The following is a 27431-nucleotide window of genomic DNA, read 5'->3' as shown; positions in this document are numbered from 1 at the left end:
ACAAAAACGTATATTTCATGTTTGCGATTTAATCTTTTTACAACAGACTGTAAGCCAAGTCGGTTAGCACCATTCCTATTCATAATAAAAAATGTCATTGTCAAACATTCCGTCACTTCGTATTCACTAAACTTCACTTTGGTTTTGAATTTTGTGTTGTGCGCTGGCTCCTAGCTGTTCGTGACTATAGTGTAATATAAACTGGAATAAAGTGCTCTCGCAACCTTATTAAAACTCCTTACACATCTGAAAAGTTTAAAGCCGCTGATTTATAGGTTAGGTTGAACATGGAAGACTTGAAGGATGTTTATTTTTCGCCGCTTCCTGATTCGCCTTACGTGAAGCCTTTCCGCTTGAACTACACTCAGAATGGTGCCGCCAAGTCCTGGGACCTCCTGCAGGTGCACGACAGCGTCGCTATCATCGTTTTCAATGTTTCTAGAAAAGTTATGGTTTTCGTCAAACAGTTTCGTCCCGGTAAGTAAAATACGGTTATATTTTTCAAATTACAGTTATCAGTGCCGATTATTATCTAACAATCAACTTTTAATGTTGTAACTAACTGTGAAAAGTAATTAGATTCAAGGACTTTGGTAGTAACGATTTGTCATAGAATGTGTTCAAAAATTGTGTTTTATATATTATATAAAATAAAATTACGCTATACACAAAGGTTTTAGAAGCATTTTTCCGTTTTTATTGCAAGTGTCATAGCTGTTAAAGTTTAGCCTAACAAAACAAAAGTAATATTTTAAAGAACATTATCTAAAAATGTCCAAACAACAATGATAAACCAATAAAAGTAAATAAGACCTCAAATGTTACTTTTTTTAAACAACAACAATTTAATTATATTTCCCTTCCCACAGCTATATATTACAACTGTGTCTCTGTAGAAGACCGTAAGCAGAATTCTATAGACACTAAGAAGTACCCAGCCTCTTTGGGCATAGCACTAGAGATGTGTGCCGGTATAGTTGATAAAAACATGCCATTAGACCAGATAGCAAGGGAGGAAGTACTTGAGGAGTGTGGCTATAATGTACAGATCAAAGATCTGGAAAGAGTTATGTCTTACAGGTATATATAATTTGGATTTCTTAAATTATAGATAAGTAAATTGTAGATAAATTTGTTAGTGTAGATTCCCTTTAATTAAAAATGAAATAGATCCCATTTCTGGGCTACTCCTGTTATGATAGTCAGTTTTGGCCTTAAGATAAGATTCCTTTAAGACCTGTTTTCAAGAACTGATGAAAACCAAGTTTCATCATGATGTTTTCCATCACTGTGGAAACAAGTGTTTTGTGTATTGGCTAGGATTCAAACCCTAAGGTGCTAGGGTGGGAGGTAGGAGGAGAGTTTTTTGGGTCCCAGAGCCCCTCCACACATAAATAGAAGAGAGAAAATTGGTTACCGGGGTGAGTGGTTCCTTAGTAGTAAAGTCTGGTACCAGATAGTATTTTCCCCTTAAGATGAAAAAAAAAGGATAGGAGGTGCATACTTAAAAGAAAAATGGTTTAACTTCAGTCAATATACAGCATGATTATAATTTCCTTTAATTCCAAGAAAATAAAATCGAAACAATGTCCAATTCCATTTACCACCATACATATTTTTACTCACAGATCAGGAGTAGGAGTCCAGGGTTCACTGCAAACCCTCTATTACTGCGAGGTCACAGATGACATGAAAACAGAACAAGGTGAGTTAAATACATAACACAAACATAACTATTGTTTTATACACTTAGTTAAATAGCATTATTGATAAGATTTATTTGAACAAGTTTTGTAGCTGTTGAATGGAGTGTTGATTTATGTTCAATTGTCACTCTGTGTAATTGCAGTATGTAATATGTTATCAGAAATTTTGTAAGTTATGAAATTTTGAGTTGATTTTTAAGTATTACGCTGGTGGTTCTACATGACAAGATGTATGGATTCCATGTTAATGAAGCAGGGTAGTTATTTGGGATCTTAGCAAGTGGCATTATTTGTTCTCTGCCTCTCCCTAAGGCAAGAAGGTGTGATGCATTTAATTTTGTATTACATAAGTATGTATAAAATAATTTAATTTCAAAGGATTCGTGTTTGGTGTAATGTTTGCAAGTTATGGATGCTATGTACTAGTTTTATGGCAGAGGCAGGCAGAGGTTAAAATAATATATCTAATTTTATTTTCTGATAAACTTGACCTTGAACCTCCAAATTCCAATTCAACAGCAAAATCTATTTTTCAATTAATATCCAGACTGTTACATAATCATTGTCTGGGTTAATGTCAAATATATTATTATGTATAACTAACAATAATAGCTAAATTACCATGAAATCAAGCAATTTAGCAATAATGCCAGTTGTTAAGTACAATTTGTTGACACGCAACACGTCGAGTTGGCTAAAAATAAAATTATGACCCGGCGCCTAGCACGGCATGCAGGGGATCCCTACATTTAAGCCAAAATATGTATATTGCGACTGTCGTAAGGGATGCCACAACATTTTTGTGCATGCTATGACGTCTTAGCCATTTAGAAATTAATAGTGTTGCGAAAAATGCCGTCGCTACGAAGAAAATGTGTCTAGGGGTACCTAGGAATGCCAGGGCGTCCGGGAAGATGCCAGTCACAATACTCACAATATTTAAAGGATTTAACTTTATTTTATTAATTTGTTTTATGTTAAGATACGTAAGTTTTCAGTCTATGAATTGCCCTTAGTGATACATTGTTGCGTAGGCGTTAGACTTACATTATTCTATTCCCCGAGGGGTAGTCATTATTGATCGAAATTCTCAAGGTCTTTAGAATTTTTATTCTTTATGTTACTGGCACGTGTAGAGTAGTCGTCAACGTGGTTATCACGCTATTGCATCGAACGACGCGACGATGTATACCTAGATTCCCTACTTCCTTACATAAATATGTAAGTACGTGGGTATGGTAGGGAATGCAATCCCGACTCGAGATCGTCAACTCGAGATCCCTCGCGATCAGAAATATCAATCCCGCGGGATCCCGAGATTTTCGGGATCCCGTCTAGTTAGTAAAAATAATACAATTCGAACGGCTTGTTTAATGTAATATGTGTGTGATAGTGTGGTGAATGCAATAAATTATTATTTGAAAGAAAATAAAAGCCTTTATTTTTTAATATTAGTAACAACGTAACATAATTAACAGGTGTAATAACATGAACATAATCAAAAAAGTAGGTGTAGCTCCAGGACATCAAAATAAAAAGTAATCACATGGCATTTTGAAAGTAGCCTCTTAAAATACAAAGTGTATCAATAGTACGAGCTTCTAATCGGCATCTTAAGTCTATTGCAATGTAGCCAGCTGCTGAAAATGCCCTCTCCGACAATCCCGAACGGGATCTCGTCATATTATGCTTCGGGATTGATCCCGAAAAAATACACGGGATCTCGCGAGATCGGGATCCCGCGAGATCGGGATTGCATTCACTAGGGTATGGTGTGTGTACGTGGGTTTATATGTTCCGTTTTAACCCCAAAACGGCTGGTCCGTTTTGTATAAAAGTTGGCAGATTATAAATGATGTACAATAGAATGACAAGGATTGTATTTGTACAAAAGCATTACGTTGATATCTATGAAGTAGTTGGTAGTAATGCTGTGTTTTTTCTGTTTAGTACGGTACTATCAATTTCAAAGATCTCTTTTTTATCTTGATTATGTTATCTTATATCTGAGATAGTAAATCATGATTATCATTAAAAGATCTACATTACCATATCTATCAATAGGACATGGTTATTGAGTTATTGTAAATCTCTTCAAATGTAACTATGTAATGTAACATTACAAACTAGGTAAAAAATAATACCTAGTCCACATGTCAACTATAATTAATTCCTAAACTATAAAATCGCCAATTCTCACTTGGCCAGCGTGGTGGACTCAAGGCGTCACTCGACCTCGAAGCGAAACCCTTGCTTAGCATTGATACAATTATGGGTATCAAACTAAACATTGTAAACCTTAGAGTGTTTGCATAACTATATTTATCACAGATACGAATCTAAACAATTATTACTCAGTCATTAATTTAATTAGCTGTACACGCAAATAATATGTCGATTTTAATAACAGCTGCGTGTTTTTGTTGATAAATATCGCGAAAGTAGGTACCTACTTAAGTTGAAAAGTCTAGACTTGGCTATAATAATTTAGGTCACACTAAGTACAATGGAAATTTAACCTGCTTTTGATGTTCATTCGAATTCTGCGTTAGTTTTCCTTGTACGAATTATTTTGTACTTTAGGTTTCCAAGAACCAAGTTTTATCGATTGACTGCAAACTTTTCTTTGCGAGAAGTTCCATTCACGTGTATGTTTTTTTATGAATTAAAATATGTAGTAGGCTACCTTTTTCCTTTCTCAGAATAAAAGCGATTGCGCTGGCAAACTACTCGATCGGCTCAGTAGTTTAGATGTAAAAACGCAACATACAGATAGAGTAACATATTGTGATAATAAGGCTTAGCGAATTATGAAACTAACAAAACAGAATGGCACATCATCTACCTATTCATATTTTCCGACGTTCAGTAATCGATTTGCAGTTTCAATGTAAGTAGTTGAAATTACAAAGGTAGGACTTAGTCATTACTTTGAACATTGGTATAGACGAGTATAATTTACTCAGGCACGATATTCAGTACTTTCCATAACTTCATATTGTTGTTTAATGTCAAGGGCAAGGCAATGGAAGTCAAGGACTAACATTATTATTTGACTGCACGTTTGCCGCGATGAAGGCGGTCACATTAACCGCTATAGCATCGTCGTTTCGTGGGTTCGAAACCTATGCTGGACAAATATCTGATATGAAGACCACAAAGACTTTACTCGAGTGTAGACTAAATTAGTTTTATGCAGAAATCTGTTTAGAAAGATATGTTTTTTAGTTGTCTCATTGCTAAAATACAAGCTCTGCATAACTTGAAATCAGATGGGCCTGTAGAATATTTCGATAATGTTTGTTTTTAATACTTATTTTTGTTTCCAGGTGGTGGTGTTGACGACGAAATAATCGAAGTAGTAGAGAAAACAATACCGGAGATAGACGCTATGTTAGCGTCCTCTGGACCTTTAAACAGTCCCCCGAGCTGCTTGTTCGCGCTCATGTGGTTCCTAGCTAACAAGGCACCTAAGTATAGGAAGTAGGTCCAATTTATATATACAGTAATGTTGCATAATGTAGAAGTAAGAGAATTTACGGATATTGGGTGCAGATTGGGTGTGTGACACGTCTCCATCACACTGAATTAATTTAATTTATGGTGGAACTGCAGTTATGCCCGGTTTCTGAGAACATTTATTTTAGCGGTAGATTATCCACTCAAAAACGTTTCTTTTTATATGAATTTAAACGCTATTGAATAGATAAACCACCGCTAAATGTCCCTTAGAAACCGGGGGTTAGGTTTGCTACAGACAAGCAGGCCGACATTCAGCAATATTTATCGAACAGCAAATCCGACTTCAAACAATTACTGTTATGTTCGGGTTATTCATTCTGCTCATCAAATCATTTGTTTCGGCAATAGGTTTTTGTGGGGAGCTTTTGTGTGTAGCAAACCGTAACTGTTTATGAAGCAACAAAAAGGAATGACAACATTCAAAAACTAGTGCCGCGTTAGTTCAGCAACATTTTGCTCATTAACTAGACAACATTGCTCTACAAAGATTGCGGTAAATCCGCGCTAATGTTGTTAAAAATTATTATAATTTGAATTTATTATCATTATCAGTATGATCCCTAAAATTTATGTACATATAGTTTGGTATATTTGGCTTCCCGGAGACCCATATTGTTATCATGGTGTGCCGCAAAAGTCACCATGAAAATCAACACCGATAAGGTTTTATTTAAAACTACCTATTGCTCTATACAGTGACGTTAATTGCTACATAACTTTGTAAATTACAATTTGCGTTCAACGAATGAGAAAATGAAATAATCTGATGAAAATGAAATACTTTTTTTTTATTTTACACATAATTTTAACTTGTTCAGTTTTATTCAGATGTTTTTTATATATTATATTTAATAGTATTTTATCAATGTCGATACATGTTTATAATGGTCATAGAACATTAATACGTAATATGAAATCAGCATAATAACAAATCGTAATAAATCTTCTTTCCTTTTCCCTCGCTGACCGTAAGAAAGAGATGCAATGACATAATATATACTATAATTAGTTTTATATTCTAATATTTGTGTAAATCACAGGTCGTATGAAAGGACTTGTGGTGAATGTAAAGTGCCTCTGCCAGAAAGCAACTTTTATGAACCCAAAAAATAACAGTATGTTTCATTTTTATTTTTTCATACTTGTAGAATCCATTGTGTATTGTATCTTACTCGTTGTTTAGCTTGAATTCCTCTTATACTATGTTATCAAATAATACTGTGCAGTAAGGACGGGTGAAGAATATCAAGCCACCCTTTAAGTATCAACATTTTGACTATTTTAGCTTGTATTACAACTAAGCTAGAGATTCAGTGCATAGACGGTAGAAGTTGGCAGGTGAATTTAATATACATATTAGTTGAGACTATGAACGTAAATAAGTATGGGAACAATTACGGACTTTTTACGAACAATCAGAAACGTGCACGTGCGTATACTACGTACGTATACTAATATTACTGCTGATCTATACTTTGCTTTTGTAGTCTCAATTATAAGTAAAACTATATCTCCTTTCATTCCTTTCAAATCATTTAGATGAGTTACACAGTTAATTAATTATGCAGTATCTAATGTCATTGGTTCAGAGGTCACGTTATTATGTAGTGATACATAAATAATAATAGACATGTTGTAATGTACTTATGTAATGAGTATGACAGTAATATATTATAGAGTATTAGAGTTAAATTGAAATTGTGAAGATATTATAATCCCACGACTGTTGTCAATATTGTATCTGTTGATAGGTTACGATGGTTTTTAATACTTTGGTTGCTAGGTTTCCTTATCTAGAGTTTGGAAGAAAACAGAATATCTACTAAAACTGGTTAGTTTATTTCTATGAAGATAGACTTGTGCCTATCTGTAGACATAATACTGGCATCGGCACTTAAAGAAGTGTTTAATGTTACATCCAACAAAAAAATAAAACATTTTAAAGGTTTGAGGCTCATTATTATAATTTTATTCGTGTTTTCGGATTGTTATCTTTAGACCTTTACATAAGATTTATTAAGTCTCATTTTGTAATAATACGTAATTTCCTTTTATCATCCTATTAATGATCACCTTTCTTAGGTCGAAGACGTAATAGAAAAAACTTACTGGTGCTAATGACGATCTATAATAACATTTCTTCAAATTATGCTGATAAAAGCTTTCCTCGCACTGTAATTTTGCTGGTATTTATTTTTTTACCAATCAAGCTAATAAAGCTGCAGCCATGAAGTCAAAATGATCACAAATTTAACCAGTTACCAGAAAAGCCTGAAGAAGTCAGTTAAAAGTACATACGCAATGAGATATGTATGTTACCAACTTCAAAAAGTTTCTCAAAAACTCAATATGAAAGCTAAATAGAATTGTATAACAATAAAAATGTATGTTGTAAATAATATTTATTGATCCGACCGGGTCTATTGCTTGTATAATGTATGTAATTATCGGTACATAATAAAACTGTGATTTTAATGACTTTCTGTGATTAAATCTTGAGACAGAAATATTTGGATTTTTATTTTACACCAACCTTAACCGATTCATTGCCACCTTCATTTTCGTGAACATTTCAGCCAGGCCCCATTCATTGGTCGGTGGCTCACCATTTGAGCCATCGGCCTCCCTGAAGGATGACTCAACTGATGAGTCATTGGCTCCTTGTAATGATTTAATGCTTTTCGCCATCATTCGAGCCAGTCTGACAACCAGAAACGTGTTACTGTGTTCTCCTATTCGAATTTGTGGATAATAAAAGTTAATATGGCGTTTCAAGGTAGTATTTGTTGGTTTTAATGAAATATTGCAGAGGTAGTAAACATTTTAGTAGTATTCAATCATTATTTATTATTGTAATATTATTTGTAGATAATCAGGACTACGACGATTTTACTGAATGTAGCCAGGCAATGTTTACTGATTTCCATGATCAACAAATTGAAGATAAAGAAAATCAAGGTTTTCCAAGCTGTAGTCAATCGATTTTACAAAAAAGTGTACCAAAGAAGCGTCCATTCACTCAATCTCGTAATAGTTGCAAGTAATAGGTTTATGACACCTGACTAATAAAAATATTCTCTAAATTGAAGGGCCAGGTCTGATATTCACGGAAATGTTTAATGAGATCTGAAAAATGGTAGTTTAAGTGTTTTTTTTTTTTTAATATCCGTTTTTATACAATTTTGGTTTGACTCACCAATTGAGCCATCGGCCTTCCTAAAGGTTTTTTAATGACTCAACTGTTGAGTCATTGGCCATGAATCGGTTAACAGCTAAAGTATAGAATCTAGAAATAAACTAGAATAATGTAGAATTCTAGATAAAATAATATAAACATGGAAGCTGTGTTTGTAACAACACTTCTACTGGAAACAGGTACCAAAATTATTCAATATTATAACACACATTTTTAACACAACACAGAAATAAGACATTACATCTACATTTCATTAACTTTCGTTTACAATATAATAGGTCTAAGACCTATAAAGTTTTATGAAGCAAAACATCAGAGTTCAAGAGTCTTCCTAGAGAAAACTTCAACATATTAAATCAAGGACTGGAGCACTAGTAAAATAACACACACCTTTGGTTAAAACTAGTCTGATGACAAAAATGAAACGCTACATAGACGTACATAAAGTATTTAATTAAATCCAATACGAGCTAATATAATCACAAAGCTAATGTATCCGCGTGAGGTCCTCTACTATCTTGATGATGTCGTCTACTGTTGCCTCGATCGCGGGTCCGCCGGCAGGGTCCTCGAGCTGTTTGACAACATACACCACGATTATATAAACAATTCTGTATAATAATATGTTTAATTTAGAAGAAGTATCGAAAAAGTAAAATATTGAAGTATTTCATGTTATAAAAAAAAATTCTTGATGCTTGTAGGAATTTAATATTCAAATCCATTTTTTTAAGAATAATATAAATATTTAATGACGCTTTCCCTCTCTGTACAAACCCCTGTATACTACATGCAACACTTAAACTTTTGGATAACAAAATGCTCCTAAAAACAGACATACTTTTTCACCTATTATATCCCAACCAAAATACAAATGAATGATGTCACAAACTTATACACCTTTCTTTTATTTAAAAAAAGTAACTGGTAGGTACCCTACTCGAAATAGTATTGTGTATCAACATACCGTTAAACCAGCAGCAGCTTCCCTCTGCATCTCCCTGCTGAGATCGAGGTAGCTCTCAATAAGGTCTCCATCAATGAAGCCCTCAGCCGGCTCGGTTTTGATGTCCGTGTTGAAGGAGCGCCAGAACGAGTGCGGTATCTTGCCCACTGACTTGATCGTTTGAGTCAATTTCTCTTGCAAACGCTTCAGGAATTCGTATAGGGTTTGGTTTAGTTGGACTACTAAGCCTGCAATTGAAATTGGTTTGTTTAATATGAGTAAGAAGATTATTGAACTATTTTAACAGTCATGTTGAGTTTATCTTAAATATGTATTTGCTTCATTTATCGTATGGTTCGTGGTCAACCTGGTATTTGAGTCATTAAAGCCGCTCGAAGGATATGGATATGGCTTAACGACTATTTTACTTTGTAGCGAGGGAAGCCTTAGCCCCAATACGAACAACGCCGCTTCGCATGACGTTGACCATGTCGCCCAGGTGGAACTGACCCATGTAGCCCATCTAGTAGTGAGTGGTATATGTAGTATATAGTACATACATATGGCGCCGGTGACGGTGGCGAGCAGCACGGGGTGCGAGACGGGCGCGGAGGTGTCGGCGTGCTGGTTGACGAGCGAGCCGCCGCGCATGACGTTGACCATGTCGCCCAGGTGGAACTGACCCATGTAGCTCATCTGCTGACGCTCCTCGTCCGACGTCGCCGCACTGTAACGACAATGTGGATTCAAAAACGTAAAGCACAACGTAACACACTACATAATATGTCTGTATACATAAGGTCAAGCCTGTTATACCCAAAGATAGGCAGGTTTTAGTGTTACGCAGGCCGTCAGTACGGATCGCTTCGTGCATACCGCTCTGTATTAAATTTACGGAGTGTTTTAGAGTAATACGGACGGGTCTATACGAACGAGCGTCCGCGCGGACAGCTCTGCAGCTGTCCGCATGGCGCGTCCGTGCCGGAGCGCTGCTCGCGCGCCGCTGTCTGCAGCCAGTGTTTTATGAGCGTAGCGGCAGAACAATCATGGGGAGTCGTGGATATCGCAATGTTGACACGAGTTAAGTCATCGATGTTCGAACTTTGTTTCGTCGGCCCTCAAATTGCCGTATTATGTGACGAATTCTCTAGCGACGAGACTCTGCTCTATTAAAGTGTGTAGTCTCATTCGCTTAATTTTTTTGTGTGTAATATAGGGCAGTTACTAATGACACCCGCCACATTGGATGCATTGCACTCGTCTGTACAACGCGGAGGTACTAAAAACAACATACTCGGACGATCAGTGCGGATAGGTGCGCATAGAGTGATCCGTACTGACGGCCCGCATGACACTAAAACCAGCCATAGTAAGAAGCAGAGTTGCTTGAAATACATCCGTGTTTCACCGTTTGCAATGTCAATACCATGTTACAAGAAGTAGGTTTTTTATAATATACGGGGCGCGTTACCAAACAACTAATGAGCCCAATATTACTTTGGCCGACCGTTGAATTGTACTAAACACCTCGTGATCAATAGTCGTATACATTACTGGCTGCCCAATCACAGAAAAAAAAGATGAGTAGGTATTTTTTTCATTTGCTAAAATGTCTGTAAACCATAACAAGTACAAGAAAAAAAAATACAATCAATAGGTGAAACAAGAAAGGAAAGAGCGCGCACCGCGCTTATCTGCCCGCGCTCGCGAAGAAAACGTGAGCGAAGAGCGCGCCGTCTTTCCCGTGCGTAATCCTGTACGCTCTTCATCGCGCGCGAAAGAGCGTGTGTGTAAAGGTGCCTAATGTCTTACCTGTCTTTCTGGCAGACGAATAAGTTGAAGCTGTTCTCAGCTCCTAAGAATGTGTCGTCATCTAATATCTCCACCGCTGTCATCCAGTTTGGTGTGTAATCGCGAGCTATTTCTTCAAAGCTACCTTCCATCTGCAAAGCGTATTTATTTTGATGAACAAGCTCTTGACTTTTAAACTGACTCTTTACTTAACTAACATAGCATATTATTAAACAGAAACATGGACATTTCGAGATATTAATAGTATCTATTTTAATGTATGTGTCGATGTTCGTAAACTAAAAATGATTTAATGATAATGATGGAATAAAATAAATTAAATCGACCAAATCATTTGGTAACCAACTCGAAACTTTGTTCAAACACATTTCGCTACTAAATTGTCTAAAATAAACTCTCGAATCTAAACTAGATACTAGCCTGGTGTAAATAAACCTATAAGAGATGTTCACGTTACCTGTTTATACTGCAGTAGTGACATGGAACGCATGAGATCTCCAACGAGAATGAAGTCTCCCTTTACTTTAAGATACAGTGCTACTACGTTGTTGAAGTGGCTGCACTCCAGCCGTAATTCCTTCTCCGACGTCCATTCGAATAGGCGGACCTGTACATGAGGCAAATAAGAAAAGGTAAAAAAACGTCATGACGTTGTAATTGCAGTGAGCAGTCAACTTTTAACAAAACACCTTCAGCACAAACACACTCAGCGATTTGTAACAACTTGTTATTTTTTAATAAGCAGCTAGTTCCGTCCTTTAAAGATGCAACGCAGAAACGGGTCATGTGTACGTGACGTCACGAACACAAGTCAAGACGATAGCGTGCGAGCCTGCTATTTGCAATGACAAATCCTTTGCCACAAAATAAATATATTTTGAGTTTCGAATACTCAACAACTTTATATTTTTATCATAAAACTGGACTAAATCTGGACAAATCAATATCTAATATATAAAATTCTCGCATCGCATCACAGTTTTCGTTGCCTTACTCCTCCGAAACGGCTTGACTGATTCTCATGAAATTTTGTGAACATATTGAGTAGGTCTGAGAATCGGCCAACATCAATTTCTCATACCCCTAAGTGACGCTTTTTTTATATGGCCTTTATTTTATAGTAATACAACTTACCGTGCTATTGATAGAAGCTAGAAGTTTTCCATTAAATTCTACTAGTGTGTAACAGCCGCCTTTGATTTCCTTCTCCGCCACCTGCACCAGCTTGCCTTCTGACCAGTGGAACAATAGGATCCTGCCCTGTATCACACGAAATTTAAACAGTTATTAAAAATTATAGCTAAGTGTAATCTTGCGTAGAGAGCGAAAGCATGTATTAGAAACAGTTATTGCTTGTTTTAAGAATATCAAAAAAAATATGGGGAAAGTTCCAGTTGTATGCTGGTTTTCTATGGACAGCTTTTGAAGAAATACAAAGTCTCCAATGAACACTTGGCCGCTGTGGTGACTTAAGGCCTAACTTCTTCCTGATGGAGCAAACCCGGCAGTGGGACAATAACCGGTATTGCTGATATAAATACGCTACAGCAGTACCGAGTCTGTGAAGTCACTCAATGCCAACTTAAAAAAAATTGAATCAGGTATGTTGATATGTATGTTATTTACCTGTTTAGGTTCCGACTCCTCAGGATTAAGGTAAGCGGTGCCGACGGCGTAATAGTGATTAGGATCATCTCCTAGTTTACATGAGACTAGGGACATCGCATACTCGCTCGTCATCAGCTGATGTGCGTGTAATACTGGAAAAAAAGGGTAATGTTAATAAACTACAGCGACCTGCATATAGAAAAATGAGTCTTGAAACCCACGAAAATCTATACTAATATTATATATTATTATATTATATATTATAATATTATAAAGCTGAAGAGTTTGTTTGTTTGAACGCGCTAATCTCGGGAACTACTGGTCCGATTTGAAAAATTATTTCAGTGTTAGATAGCCCATTTATCGACGAAGGCTATAGGCTATATATCATCACGCTACGATCAAAAGGAGCAGAGTAACAGTGAAATTTTTTACAAAAACGGGAAAAATTATGATTATCTTAAGTGACGCAAGCGAAGTTGCGCGGGTCAGCTAGTTAAAAATAAATGTACTGAGTTCACTCGTCACCTCCAGTCTTACCAATAGAATTTGGTTAAAACATTGGATAATGTTAATTTATGTACTCCTTAAATACTTTTTTCGACTTTTGATAGTTTGTAAAACCCCCTGAGACATACGACTCGACTGATGACTGAGGGAATCGCCATATTTGCTCTTTCTTTGAGGACTCTGCTGTCGAGGTTCACCATGCGTACGATATATGGTGGCGATTTGCCGGTATTTTTATTATAGCACGAGATGTCAGAGGTAAAGGCGTTCATTTAGTAGTCGAATACTTAAAATGCTATATTTAAATATAGATATCTCGTTACCTTCGAAGGTGTGGTGGTCCAGTATGAGCAGGTTGTGCACCTCCAGGTCGATGGCGTTGGGCGCGTGCTTGGGCGCCGCCAGCGGCGCGCCGCTGCTGCTGGCCGCCGCCGTGGACGCCGAGGCGCGGACCGATACTGCGGCACTGCCGCCGCCCAGCGACCATTCTAGCTTGTCCACGCGCATTGTGATCACGCAGAACGTCTGACGGACAAAATACAACTCTTATAACCTTATTAGGTGTCGACGGCGCGCTCTTCGCTCACGTTTTCTTCGCGAGCTTGACAGACGAGTGCGGCGAGCGCTCTTTCCTTTGTTGTTTCACGCGCGAAAGAGCGAGTGTAATGCCGGCTCCACATTATTGCCGTGAAGCTCCGTGAACAGACGCGAACGTGAATGTGGACGGTTTTCACGGGGTCCACGCGCGTTCACGCCTGTTCCCCGATCAGAGTCGGTATTTAGTCCCGTGACAAAGGGTTCGCGCGGCGTTCACGCATACACATACACATTCACGGCCCCGGCGCAGTTTACTGTGGACTATAATTATTTATTATATAATTACGATGTATTTCTGTCATCCACCATCTTCTTTTCGAACGTTTTCTTTTAATAACTTTCTTGTTTTTGACATCTATATAGTGGTATAGGGACTAGGGACACAGCAAATAAATTTATCGCAGCAGCAGCTTCTACGTCCATTTCGCGGAGGGCTTCGAACTATTGTGAGCATTCCGTGAATGTGGAGGGCATGGAGTCGGTCCGTGAATTCACGGCGAGAATACGCGCGTGAATTCACGGCAATAATGTGGAGCCGCAATAAGTGCTTGTTCACGTTGGAACTCGCGGGCGCGGTGGCGGGCGCGGTCGCGGGGACGTGGCGATTTGTGTTCACGTTGGTCGCCAGGCGGGCGTTTGGCTCAAACTGGCTCAAACTGGTTGATCTTACTTGACATCGCGCCCGCCACCGCTAGTTCGACGTGAACACACACGAACATCTTCACTTGTTTGATATTGGCGCGAGCGCGCCGCGCGGGCCGCGCGCGACGCCGCTAGCTCGCCCGCGACTTAGACCGCGCGAACGGTTTGTACGTGAACACTTCGGTACATCGCCATATGTTTGATATTTCGCGACCGCGCCCGCCACCGCGCCCGCGAGTCAACGTGAATGAGCACTAAAGACACCTAATGCCACGTTTGTAATACCTAGAGATAGACAGTACCGGGAATTCCATTCATGTATCTGACTACCGTTAACAACTGTAAAAGATCTTCGAAAATTACAACCGGAACCTACAATTTAACGTGCCCGGATCACGGAGGATCTCGATTTAAAACAACCTCAGCTAGCGTAAATTAACCTCAGAGATTGATCCACGTAACTGTTGTTAACTAATCCACGAACTCCTCAATAACATTTATTTACTAAGTTCAACAATACCTGTGAAGCCTCTTGGTAAGCGATTCGCCGTGGTGTTTCACCCAGCGGCACTGTCCTGATGTGTAGCTTCTGTATTTCATCTATTGTGCCTATTGTCACTGTACTGTCCGTTGCTAACGCCAAACTGTACAACAAAAACTAGATATTAGACATAGAAGAAAAAAAACCCGATTGCTACTGATTAGGCTGGCTGTTAAAGAGCCATTGGGTTCTAGAAGTTATGTGTACATTACAAGACTTTTTATTTGATCAACTGCTTTCACAAAAAAAGCCTACCGAATACCTTTTCGAGTTCTGAAATCGGTAAAGCTACAATTAAGAAGTGTGTATAATTCTAATCCTTTGGTGTTTCTTCATCACCATATGGTTAAATCAATCAAATTGTTTTACTTTTAACAATGATTACGACAAATATAATTTCCAAAGTGACTTTAAATTAGGTGGCGTTTCGGTATTTGAATATGTTGAGTATATTTACCTGTCCGGATACGCCTGTGCATTGAGCGAGCACATGTGCGTGACCTCCTTCAGGTTGACGTTGGAGAACACCAGCTTGTGGTTCGACGAGAATATCACGGTGGGACGGTCCGAGCACGCGAATATATTTGTTGTGGACAAAGACCTGTGGGAGAAAACAGTCTTATTAGATTAACTTTGCCGTATTTTGTAGGTATTTAGCATGAAGACAATCTATATTTAAAATAATAAGGTGAAGAGTATGATTGACTGTGTTGTGAAAACGGTAAACTAGTGTTCACACGGACGAAGTTGGTATCCAATATGACCAAATTGATCAGATATGAATGCTTCATCTAACGAATATTTTAGTTACTCAGCCCCAATGGATCATTTTAGACCCGAGACAAAATCAAAGGTTTAGTGGTTAAGGGGGTCGCCACTTGAGTCCCATTCCCACGCATCAAACAAATATTTGCGCTCAACAAATATTTGTTTCGGGTCTCGCGATACAAGGAAATTATTTACCCTGAATTTGCTTTTAAGACTTAACTTACCTAAAACTTCTAAGTACGGTGGGTTGTGTGCCGAGCGTGACCTTCTTCTTGTTGGAGAGCACGCCGGTCTCGGGGTCCACGGTGAAGTAGAACATGGAGCCGTCGCCCAGAGCACACAGCAAGTAGCACACACCTTCCAGCACGCAGATCAGCAGCGAACGGGGAATTATTTCTGTTTAAACATATAAAAACATATTAAAGTCTAGTTTTTCAAATATAGGTATAGGAATAGCAGAAGTAGCGGGGAAACCATGAATAAAATCACGACCTTTTTCACATTGTTGGTAGAATAAGAGTCGTTTTAAACGTTAGGGGATTATGAATACAATGTTATAACGAATACCAAATTACGTATACGGTACGAAAGCAATAGGTGTACGTTTGTTGACGTATATGAGTATACGTACACGTAAATGCTTGTAAAATGTGACCAAAATATGAGTTTGACGTGAAAACACTCTCTTAAAACGAGTACATCAACGGGTTCAAATCAAGAGCAACCTTTATAATAATCTTTTAGTATATGTCTTTTTCTACTTACCGCCACACAATTTCTCAGTATGCATAGGCCTGAGATCTGGTAGCTTGAGCACTCTGACGGATATATCCGTCCACAGTCCCACGCCGAGTAACGCCTCATCATCACCAGGACCCAGGTCCAAACACGCCACTTCTTCATCCATGCAAACTTCACTGTGTACATGAAATATACAACTTGAGTATTCATGCGATAGTGAAGAATAAGGGCAATTGAATAAAGTTTGATGAACTTTATTTTAATGTTTATAAAATGTAATTTAGTGTAAACAAAAGAATAGGGTGCAAGTCATAAATAAAATGTTAAAACTGATTGGACATCATATTATTATGTGGTGTGTGGTTATCCAACGCTTATATTTGAACATAAGCGTGTGCACACGACAACGCGCAAAAAAATGTGTTCTAAAGAGCGAATCCAGGGTTCATGTTGACGTCATTAAGTCCCAACATTGGGAGTTTGTATTATTCTGCACACGGTAGCTACGCGCTGTCTGGAGTGCGTTACTAGCTGCTTGGCAACTGAACTGGAATATCTCGTAGAGTACCTATCCATATTTTGAGTCGCGCTATGAATCTGACGTTACAAAGAAGTTGAAGTAATGTAGAGTGTTGCATGTGTGTCATGTGTGTGGTATATGCACTCACGCCTTGAGCTCGAGCGCGCGCTCGTGGATGTGCACGAGGTAGAGGCGCGGGCCGGCGGCCGCCACGACGCGCGCGGGCCCGCACGCCACCACGGACACGCCGCGCGCGCCCGCCACGCGCCACTCGGCCGCCAGCGCCCAGCCCGACCCCGACCGCGCGATCAGACGGATACCCTCGTCCGTCACCTAGGACACCACCGTGGAGTTACTACTTCTGTCTTAGCGACAAGTGACGGAAACAAAAGTAGATACAACCGATGAACCTGACACCACAACTTACCCCCGGTTTCTGAGTACATTTAGCGGTAGTTTATTTATTCAAAAGCGTTTTTTATATGAGTTTAAACGCTATTGAATAGATAAACTACCGCTAAATGTACCTCGAAACCGGGAACAACGGACGCGTCGATTCGACGCGAGATTGAGCTCGCTACCTCACGCTAACCTATCACTTATAGCGGCAAGGTCGTGAACGGAGTTTAAAGTTTGGACAACAGAACAAATTTCATTAACGAAGGCAAGACTAAAATTGGCGGCTAGCGTAAATATAAATACCAACAAAGCAGATTTAATTTACGCGATGAAAATGAACTTGAACAAACTGAACTAATTAAATGGTAATTGGTATTTCAGTCACAATTTTTCTGAAAAATAATGTTTTAATAGCTATTGGATAATCAAGATAGTTTTTCCTTTATCGTAACAAATTTTTATAGGACCAAATAGCAGCTCAACAGAGATAAAAAAAGATTCACGAATCTCGGTGTACATAGGTAAAAAAATATACCGCTCGAATGGAGGAGTACTTTCCAATTGAAGTCGCTGGCAAACTTACCTGGACGAGTTGATTGTGGCACACGTTCCCTGTGTAGAACGTCTGTCGATCTGACACGAAGCCTTTTATTTCTGTCTCTTCTACCTCTTCGCCGTTTAGCGTTAACACTCTGTATACAAATGAATTATTTTATGCCAGTTAGTAGTTTGTACATTAGCGTCAATGTCAATTTAATTTACGAGCGTACACAAGCGAATACGTATGCGGTCCCGTACACGTATAACCACAATAATTCTCTGCTGTAAGCGCTCGAAGTTATAATCTAAATTAGGTTGTATACTCTTACAATATATCCGTACATATTGATGTAGTACCTTAAAAACCGATTTAAATTCAAATTCGAAATATCCTTTGCTTCCTACAAAGTATATGTCATAATAATATGTATTTTATTTTTTGTTAATCTATACTAATCTATACTATTATTATAAAGCTGAAGAGTTTGTTTGTTTGTTTGAACGCGCTAATCTCAGGAACTACTGGTCCGATTTGAAAAATTATTATACAGGGTGTAAATGACAGCTAACCGAAAACTTTACTAGTAAGTTTGTGACATTGTATGCGCGAAATTTACTCCAACGATATTTCTCGGAAATGATTGGTTCCCGAGTTAGTCATTTTTGAGCGTTCAATGTATAGTGAACAACGCGATGTATCTCCGCGCATGCCTACGAGATTTCTGGCGGCGCGGCGGCGGCGCGCTGAGCGACGACATGTCGCGACGCATCGTAGGTACCTACGTACGCGTACCACCACGTCTATGCGCTCACTAGTATGCAACGCTATCATTAGAAAACAATCTTATGTATCGTTTATGGTATCGTAAGTAGCCCCGTATGTTACAATAGCTCATAGTAAAATTGTAAGTAGGTAGGTACCTACTTGCCTTACGTGAAATCAAACAATAATAGCAAAATGTAACCAATAATAAGAAAGTGCTAAAACAAATTGTTATCAATGTCTATCAACACGCAAATACCTGGTGTATGGCGAGAGTTTGAGTACCTTTGGATCCGGACGTACAGGTGCAGAGTACGCGTGCACTTCCACGTGCTTCACCATACATAACACATCAACATTTCTTCCTATTTACGAACACAACTGCACTTCGAAAACAATAACAACAAAAATAATAACAATAAAAACACTAACAACTCAAAACCGGAACAATAACAAGTAATAATAAACAACAGTTCACACACGACACGACGAATAGGACATAACGAACGACACCGGTGAAGAGCTTCCGTCTTCCGCGAGCGAATTGCTCGAACTATCAAAGAGAGCCGCCGGCGCGGGCGCCTCTCCGCTCACTCGCGCCGCCCCTCGCCCGCGCCACCCGCTCCCTCCGCGCCGTCCGTGCGCGCGCCGCCGATTTAGTGACGAGCGACGAGTTAGGATCCCAGCGAGAGATTAGATTCAATAAAATATTGATGTGGCATTACTATTTTTACTTAGTCACAGTTGTTACTGGTTGCATTGTAGTTTTATTCAAATACCGAATAACATTACAAACATTATTGATGTAAGTTTAAAATACTTTGATATTTATAACATAAAATCAGCTTAAAGTAAATAAAATAAACACGAAACGTTTATTTAATTAAACCATAAAAAATGTAGGTACATAACAATGATAACAATCAATATCCATTAATATTCTTATCAGAGAAACTAACTTATCATAATTCATAATCCCCGGAGAATTACTTTGCATCCATTTTGTCGCATCCCATCTATGTAACATCCACGCGCGGTCGCGGCGTCACGCGTCACTACGGCCATCTACTTTTCGAGTCGCACCGCGCTTGTATGAAGTATGAATGAGCGTGTAAATATCGAATAGAATTTTGCAAGAACAAATGGAACAAAGCGACAATACATGTTAAATTGTTTATTAGAGATTTTTGTAGCATTAAAGAATATCAATAGGATTTTTTGTCGTTCTGTATGTATTTGTACGTGTAATAATAAGATATCACACATTTAAAATCTTATGAATTTACCTTTTATCGGAGAGCGGGATAATTATGTAATTTTCATTTTTAACATAGAACAAATGTTACTAAGTAACGCTGCATACTAGTGAGTGTGAGGCTGACGGCTGTGTGCGTAATCGTGTCTGTGTGGCGCGCGTAGGTAAGCGGCGTGACGTCGACCGTCGCGGCCGGCCGCCGCCCGCCGGCGCGGTGTCGTTGGCCGCGCCGCGCGAACAGCTGATAGCGAATTTATACGTTGTTTTTATCCATTGCTGTTTTTTGTGAAAAACAGTAATATGACGGATTTTTTTTCATATTCATGTTGCATTGTGTAGTATTAACGAAATAATACCAAAAAAATTTAAAAAAAACGCATAAAAAATCGGAAAAATCAAGAAACAACCGATGAAAATTTTCAACGCCATAAGCACCAGAATCGTGTCTAAAGTCATTTTTTTTCGTTTTTGGTAGGCTGTCTGTTACACCCTGTATATATTCAGTGTTAGATAGCCCATTTATCGAGGAAGGTTATAGGCTATATCATCACGCTACGACCAATGGGAGCAGAGTACCAGTAAAAAATGTTACAAAAACGGGGAAAATTTTGATCCATTCTCTTTAATGTGACGCAAGCGAAGTTGCGCGGGTCAGCTAGTGAATTATAAAAATCGACTACTTAAGGTATCAGTTTAATAATTTGCAATGTCAAAGATCTAGTAATAAAACTTACCTAGTCTGTCCAACGAAAGACAACACGAGAGTGTCATGGTAGTTCTGTGTGGTATCAAGCACTAGCGCCCACATGCCTTTGATGCCGGGCAGGTCGATAGATGCCTGCTCTTGTATGCCGATGCCGTTGCGGATGATGCGAAGCGAACCCATCTTGAATGCACCTGGTGGTAAATAAAAGAAAAACGAGAATAAGTCTCTAAGCAAAATGAAAATAGAGGTCGTATTTGATAAGATGCGTTGCGGTTCGATACGATATCGAAATAGCTTGGCTTGGAATATGAGTGTGAAATGGTAGACTGGACACTTTTTTAACATTACATTCCTTTTTAGATACTTTTTAATACTGCATGATATTTGAAAGTGTACAAAAGCAACGTTTTGAATGTACAGCTACAATGAAATGTGATCCAAGCACATATAAAATCTTGCCTTACTGAATTTTTCGTCGAACGTATTACGGTATTAACTCTTCGCCTAACATATTCTTTCTTCGTCCAAGTATAGAATATAGTACCCATGTTTTACAGAACTTCTTTCTAATAGTCTTTTCGCCTCTGCCCAATACGTATAATAGCATCATGTAAATACTCACCGGAGCAGGTAATAAGCTGGTTCTGTCCTTGTCGCTCCAGGTCCACGACACACATATCCACAATAGGTGCGAGGCTGGTGAAGCTCTCCATGGGTTGCACGTACTGCCCAGCCTCCTCCCGTACAGCTGACAGGCGGATCAGAGCTGAATCCCCGAGACGGGAACCAATGAACACTACCCCGTTGTCCAGGTATGTCATACATTCTGGTATTGGGATCTCGCCTGGGAACAAACGTTTTTTATTATTATAACCAAGATATTGTTTGTTTTAAGGATATAAGGTTCTAACACTGTATTGAAATATACAGAATCTAATGAGTACCGTTCCTGATATTTAGGATGAGTAAATATATATTTTTTTACATTACCACTATTGGTTAGGCTTTTATCGGAAATGGTTCATGACTTTCCATATAAAAAACTTTGTATTGTATATTGCGGAATAAGGCTTTGTTGTGAAGCCATGAAAAACTAGAGCGAGGTCTTTTTATTGATCGACTTTGCCATGGTTACATACATCTTTTCAAAGAAGAATTATGATATTTTAAAAAGCTACCATGGCGCAGTGGTTCAGTTCGGGTTCGATTCCCACACGAGACAATTATTTTAGCGATCCACAAATAGTAATTTTAGGTCGGGTACTTTATTCAGTGTACTTTGTGTCCGTTGTTTGTATGTTTGTAACTCTCCGCGACATAAGAGCAATTCTCAGCGTGGTAGATGTCTTAAACAATCTGACAATCTGTTTAAAATTAAATTAGTTGCAGTAACACGTACCTAACAGCTCAACCTTAAGGTCTTTGACCGCCTGCGTGCCGTCGGGCTTGTCCTGCAGCTCGAGCAGCAACATGAACAGGCGGCCCGACGTGTTGCCCAGCAAGTAGCGCAGACCGCGCGTGTCCACGCGGCAGTAGCAGATTATTGGTGTTAGCTGAAATATTATGAACATTTTAACATCTATACTTAACACTTTTTTTAAGTATATTTTTTGCCTGTCACATGGGCTTTATGCTATCCCAAAATTTTGTCATTATGCGAAAATGTCGAACGAAATTGCCAATTGTTTTATTTCGAAAAAGCAGCAAAGAAATTACAAAGATTTATCAAAGGCACAATAATTTATGTTATCCAGTGTTTTGGATTCAAGAGGTTCAAATTTTTAAAGGATTTTGGTTTTAACCAGGTGGATCTGGATTGGCTGGGTTCCGGACTAAAATTGAACTGCTAATTTCCATTATGTAAGATATTGACAAATCTTTACTAACCTTTATTTGCGGTGGAGCGACAGCCACATAACTCTGACCGTCATGGTACACTATTGACTCCTGACCTATCACGATTGCACCACCTGGGAACAAAAAAATATATCGATAAATTACAAACGAGTGATGTCGGAAAATGTATTTTTAACTTTGATCGATTTAAGTTTCGTATTCGTGTCATATTACGCCACTAAGGAGACTCAGCCTGTGACCACGGTCGATGAAATTCGATCGAAATGTCGGGTAAACAAATAAGGTATCATAAACCTTGCATACCTAAAAATTGTTTAATACATTTATTGAGGGCATGCAAAGTCCCCAAACCGCACTTGACAAACTTGGTGGACTCATGGTCTAACCTCTTCCTCTTATGGGAGGAGAGCTTTGCCTTGACCAGCGGTTGGACACAATGGGTTAACAAGGCACTTTAATTTTCAATCGCGTTTAACACTCGTTGCATCATAACATTATTACTTATGTAATTATGTGTCTTATGTACTTACCAAGTGGGCTAGGTACAGGAATCAAAATGGATGAATCAGTCTCAACATTGTCTTGTTTCCATGGTATCTTTATGAATTCCTTACTGCTTAAATTTATTTCGTGTGTCTAAAACAACAAATACATTTTTGAAACAATTTTCTAATGGTTAAATTAATTACAAGAAAAGGAATGTCATGTTTACCTTAATGTGTTTGCCATTGAGATCTTGATGTATTAAAATAATGGTAGGATTTGCACAACCATGCAAAAACTCTACATAATGAACATTTAATTCTTCCAATCTAAAAAAAATTAAAACAAATGTGATTATGTATGTATTTACAACGTATTTTGAATTTGGAAGAAAAATGCAAGTAGGAACATATTTTTCGTAAATTCGCCTGGGTCTTCAGTTTTTCGGTATGACATAATCTTTAGCACATAAAGGCCGTTGGTGCGACAAGTAGGTGCTCGCTCGGATCGTACGTGGGATGAGCGAACACGTACATATTCTCTAAGGATCGCAGTCACATGTATACATCTCTCCCTCCATCAACGGCAAAGACGCATCGCACCAGTGTGGCTTTCAAGTCATTTTGTATGCTTAAATATGGATTAATAGTACTAACCTTAAACTAGCAGCTTTAAGCTCTGTAGAATCCTTATCGAGTGGTATAATCTTAAATAGACCATCATATAGTCTTAAACCGATCACTCTGGCCTGTGGGTCAATGACTGCCAGGATGCCGTTCTCTGAAGGCTTGCCGATTCTATCTGAGACATTGCCGTGGGCTCTGGTCACTACTTCCAGCTCTCCATTGGGTCCGGTCCTCCATTCTAATATCATAGCGTTGTATCGAGCTGTAAGGATGAATACTAGATCCTTGTCTTCATACTGTGGAGGAAAATTATACTGATGGGATACTTTCGATATGATAGTAAGTATAGTAGTTTATTTAAGCCAATGGTTGAATGGTAGGTTGAATCATTACGGCTGCCTATGTACCACTATTGTACATGAAGTTTAAATAAATAAATAAATACATTTGGGCGTAAAGCTCCCCTTCCTATGCTGACGCCGGTCGAACGTACTATTGGACTCATATTACGCAAAATTCCCCGCGCACGTCAGTGCTTTGCAGTGTCTCATTACCAACCGTGTGAAAATATTCGCCCGGCACTCAGAAAACTCCAATTTATCGACTACTATTTCTAAATTATGAGTATTTGTAAAGAGGAGTTTCTGTGAGATTTAATTTCCGTGAATATATACCGCTGTGCCTCCTAGGTATAAAGGCACTCTTGCCTAAATTGCCTTGATACAATCGACAACGAAACGACAGTAATGTTCTCAAACTCCAGTAGAAAATTATAGGTTAAAGTATAAAATACATAAGTTAGCAAACACCAAAATGAAACAAATGTGAATCATCAAAATCAGGACACATCACAAACATCTCGCTTTGCCTGACATCAGTGCGTCAATGAAACCATCTAACTTGTTCTTTACAATCACAAAACGCATTGATTATAAATAGTACCTAGCTCTATTTGAAAAATATAATTTACATCTTTATAGCAAAAAATATACAGCACATTCGTGCGATGGACTCATCGTAGCGGTGGAGTCATAGCTACGAAGGATAAGCGAACAATTACATAAGGTTCTTTTCCACTAGGTGCAGTCAACGCGCGTTTTGCAACGTTAAAATCCAATGAGTTACTTACAGGTGGCCTGAACAGCTTCATCTTAGCGACGCGCCCGTAGAGCCCTACTTCCTTCATGGGGCGCAGTCCCTCCGGTGTCACGAGGTACATCTCTAGACGTGACACCTTCGCCACCAGCAGGTTCAAGTCCGTTGGGGACGTGAAGTTTCCTAAAATATTTCCAGCAGTTTAGTTTGAAATCAATTTTTAATCAGTAAGACCAGACAATACCCAAAAAAGCTTAGATCTGTAATCGAACCTGTTGGTTAACATCTTAACAGTGGAAATTGACCTGCTAAAGTTTACAGAACATTTATAGATATGTGTACAAGGCAATTATTTCAAAACTTTTTTTAATGTAATTTTTAAAATTCTGATAACCATGAAATGGGCGTAGTTCGCAAGAAAAGACCGGTGGTATGACGTCATCGTGAAGTGTGTAGGGCTGCAATGGATGAGACAGGACTGTAATAAGTGGAGTACTAGAGGGGAGACATACACTCAACAGAAGCTAAGTGTGATACTGAATACATAGTTAAATGGATGTTCAACATATATTTTATGTTTCCGATAGGTAAGCATATACATAGGTATTGTTTCTTCAGCATGTTCAAATGTTCTCTGTACTGTAATGAATTAACAAGAAAAAACCTATAACTGTGTATATAACTAACATGTATAAAACAGTCAAGATTGTGACACATGTAACATGTATAATGTGTGTAACATGTATAAAACAGCATTTGAGCTTAAAAAATAATATGCAAACACTCCTTCACTCATCAATTCTTTCTACTTACAAATACCCAGGGTATTAGATATGCAATAGAGATAGAACCTACTTATTTGTATCATAATAGATAGGTTCAATAGATCTACGTCATTTCAGCTAGAATGACTGAATATAGTGCAATTCTGATAACCCTAGATAGTACTTTAATCTATCATTTACATCTATATTTGCATACACAGTTTTCTCTTTTGAAAATTGCTTGTATTTTAATGTATTAGTGGGCCACTCCTGCTTCACTGCTATAAGAAGTCATTTTACCTACAACCTTTATAAATTATACATAGACCTTCCTCAGGAACCCTTGTATTATACATAAACTGTATGAAATTTGTTCAATCAATTTTAAGTTTATTGCAAACAGACAGGCGGACATGGCAAGGAAAAAATTATTTTATAATAAGTTTAAAATATTTTGAAAGTCTGCATATTACATGTTTTGCCGTACTACCCCCTGAAGATATTTTTTTTATGACTTTCTCTATTGGATAATTAATCCATAAGTAGTAATAACCCTACTTGACACATTTCAGGCATTAAATTATTTTGGAGGTGTGAATACCAGAAACTCGCAACACCAAAGTCTTTCATAATTCATAAGCTATTCAGTTATCTATGTGGGTCAATGACACAGCAGTTATAATATAATTTCTAAATTTAGAATTATAATTATTTTGTTTTTTAGTATGGTACAGACAAGAGTTGATTCAAGCTAAAAATTTAATGTAATAAATGAAAGAGGCCCTTTGTATTCTGTAAGTTAACCCTTGCTTGATAAGAGGTAGGTACTTATGGAATAAATAGAAACTTATTATTTATTTTTCATGTGTGTATGCAGAATGTTGAGTGTAGTGTCAAACAGATTTTAAATTTCAAGAAATACTCATCTTCATAGGATGATAGATAAGAGAATAAGAATATACATCCCCAAAACCACCCAACCCTGTAATATTAGAAATCCAAGACGTTTTTCATTTCCTAAATAATTAAATTATTAAAATTTGTACTAGTCCACTAGATTAAATTCTATGCGGGTTTATTACTTTCTGTTAATAGTTTTGGGGTAAAAAATAACTTATGAAATGCGTAGTTTTGATATTTACTATCAAGATGAAAACTAGGGCAATTTCGCGAAAGAAAGATTACGATATTTATGAGCTCAAAAATTTATATTGGCTAATGATCGTGTCCTGCGCTTCCAATATTTGTGTCTAATATTTAACGTTGTTTTGGGAAAATATTTGCGCGATAATTATATTACAAAGTTATGACATTATTTTGTTTTTGCAACATAATAATAAAGCATGGAGTACAGCTTCAGTAAATCGGATTAGATTATTCGATCTAATATGCATTCATGTTTCTTCTGAGTGAAATGAATTGGGACACGATAGTATATCAGACATTTTCGACGACGGAAAACATATTGAACGCCCATAAATTTCTCAAAATAGCGCGAGATATATACTATTATAGTTAACCTCAACGCGATAATAACAAAATGAAAATGGACGTTTTACCTGTAACGCATGCTATAACAGCTGTTGGTTTCTGTGCGGTAACCACGTAGTGGTGAGCCATGATTATAATTCACGTTTTTCACATTAATTTTTCACAATAAACTTTATTATTTTATCTCTATTTGGATTTTAGCGACCAATTTGCCGATACCATAGATAATACACTAAGGCTGCAATCCGGCGAAAATCGTTTGCGCGACTAGTGTTGCCCGACGTTATTTTAGTAAGTGAAGTGAATATTGATGATTGTCTATGTTTTTTATCAAAATAACAGT

General features: G+C 38.0%; 2 protein-coding genes across 2 annotated transcripts; one reads left to right on the top strand and one right to left on the bottom strand.

The window, feature by feature from the left end:
* The first annotated feature begins 100 nt into the window (after nucleotides 1–100).
* On the top strand, nucleotides 101–7737 carry LOC142981185 (uridine diphosphate glucose pyrophosphatase NUDT14-like). The gene is made up of 4 exons (XM_076126894.1): nucleotides 101–477; nucleotides 870–1080; nucleotides 1629–1705; nucleotides 5036–7737. Exons 1-4 carry the CDS (start codon nucleotides 288–290, stop codon nucleotides 5191–5193), a joined length of 636 nt encoding a protein of 211 aa, XP_075983009.1. The 5' UTR covers nucleotides 101–287; the 3' UTR covers nucleotides 5194–7737.
* Nucleotides 7738–8856: 1119 nt separating this feature from the next.
* pic (DNA damage-binding protein pic) lies at nucleotides 8857–27354 on the bottom strand. The gene is made up of 23 exons (XM_076126892.1): nucleotides 27157–27354; nucleotides 24868–25016; nucleotides 23769–24034; nucleotides 23342–23441; nucleotides 23160–23265; nucleotides 22660–22742; nucleotides 22172–22325; nucleotides 21395–21616; nucleotides 20801–20963; nucleotides 18092–18200; nucleotides 17258–17442; nucleotides 16614–16765; nucleotides 16073–16244; nucleotides 15538–15681; nucleotides 15060–15183; nucleotides 13624–13825; nucleotides 12809–12942; nucleotides 12317–12442; nucleotides 11640–11789; nucleotides 11183–11313; nucleotides 9931–10097; nucleotides 9392–9618; nucleotides 8857–8998 (listed from the first exon to the last, which is right to left on the bottom strand). Exons 1-23 carry the CDS (start codon nucleotides 27215–27217, stop codon nucleotides 8912–8914), a joined length of 3414 nt encoding a protein of 1137 aa, XP_075983007.1. The 5' UTR covers nucleotides 27218–27354; the 3' UTR covers nucleotides 8857–8911.
* Between the last annotated feature and the right edge of the window lie 77 nt (nucleotides 27355–27431).

The sequence above is a fragment of the Anticarsia gemmatalis genome, chromosome 19 (assembly GCF_050436995.1).
Source record: "Anticarsia gemmatalis isolate Benzon Research Colony breed Stoneville strain chromosome 19, ilAntGemm2 primary, whole genome shotgun sequence".
Lineage (NCBI taxonomy): Eukaryota > Metazoa > Arthropoda > Insecta > Lepidoptera > Erebidae > Anticarsia > Anticarsia gemmatalis.
The sequence above is the reverse complement of the archived record's forward strand: the minus strand, read 5'-3'. Positions and strand labels throughout refer to the sequence as shown.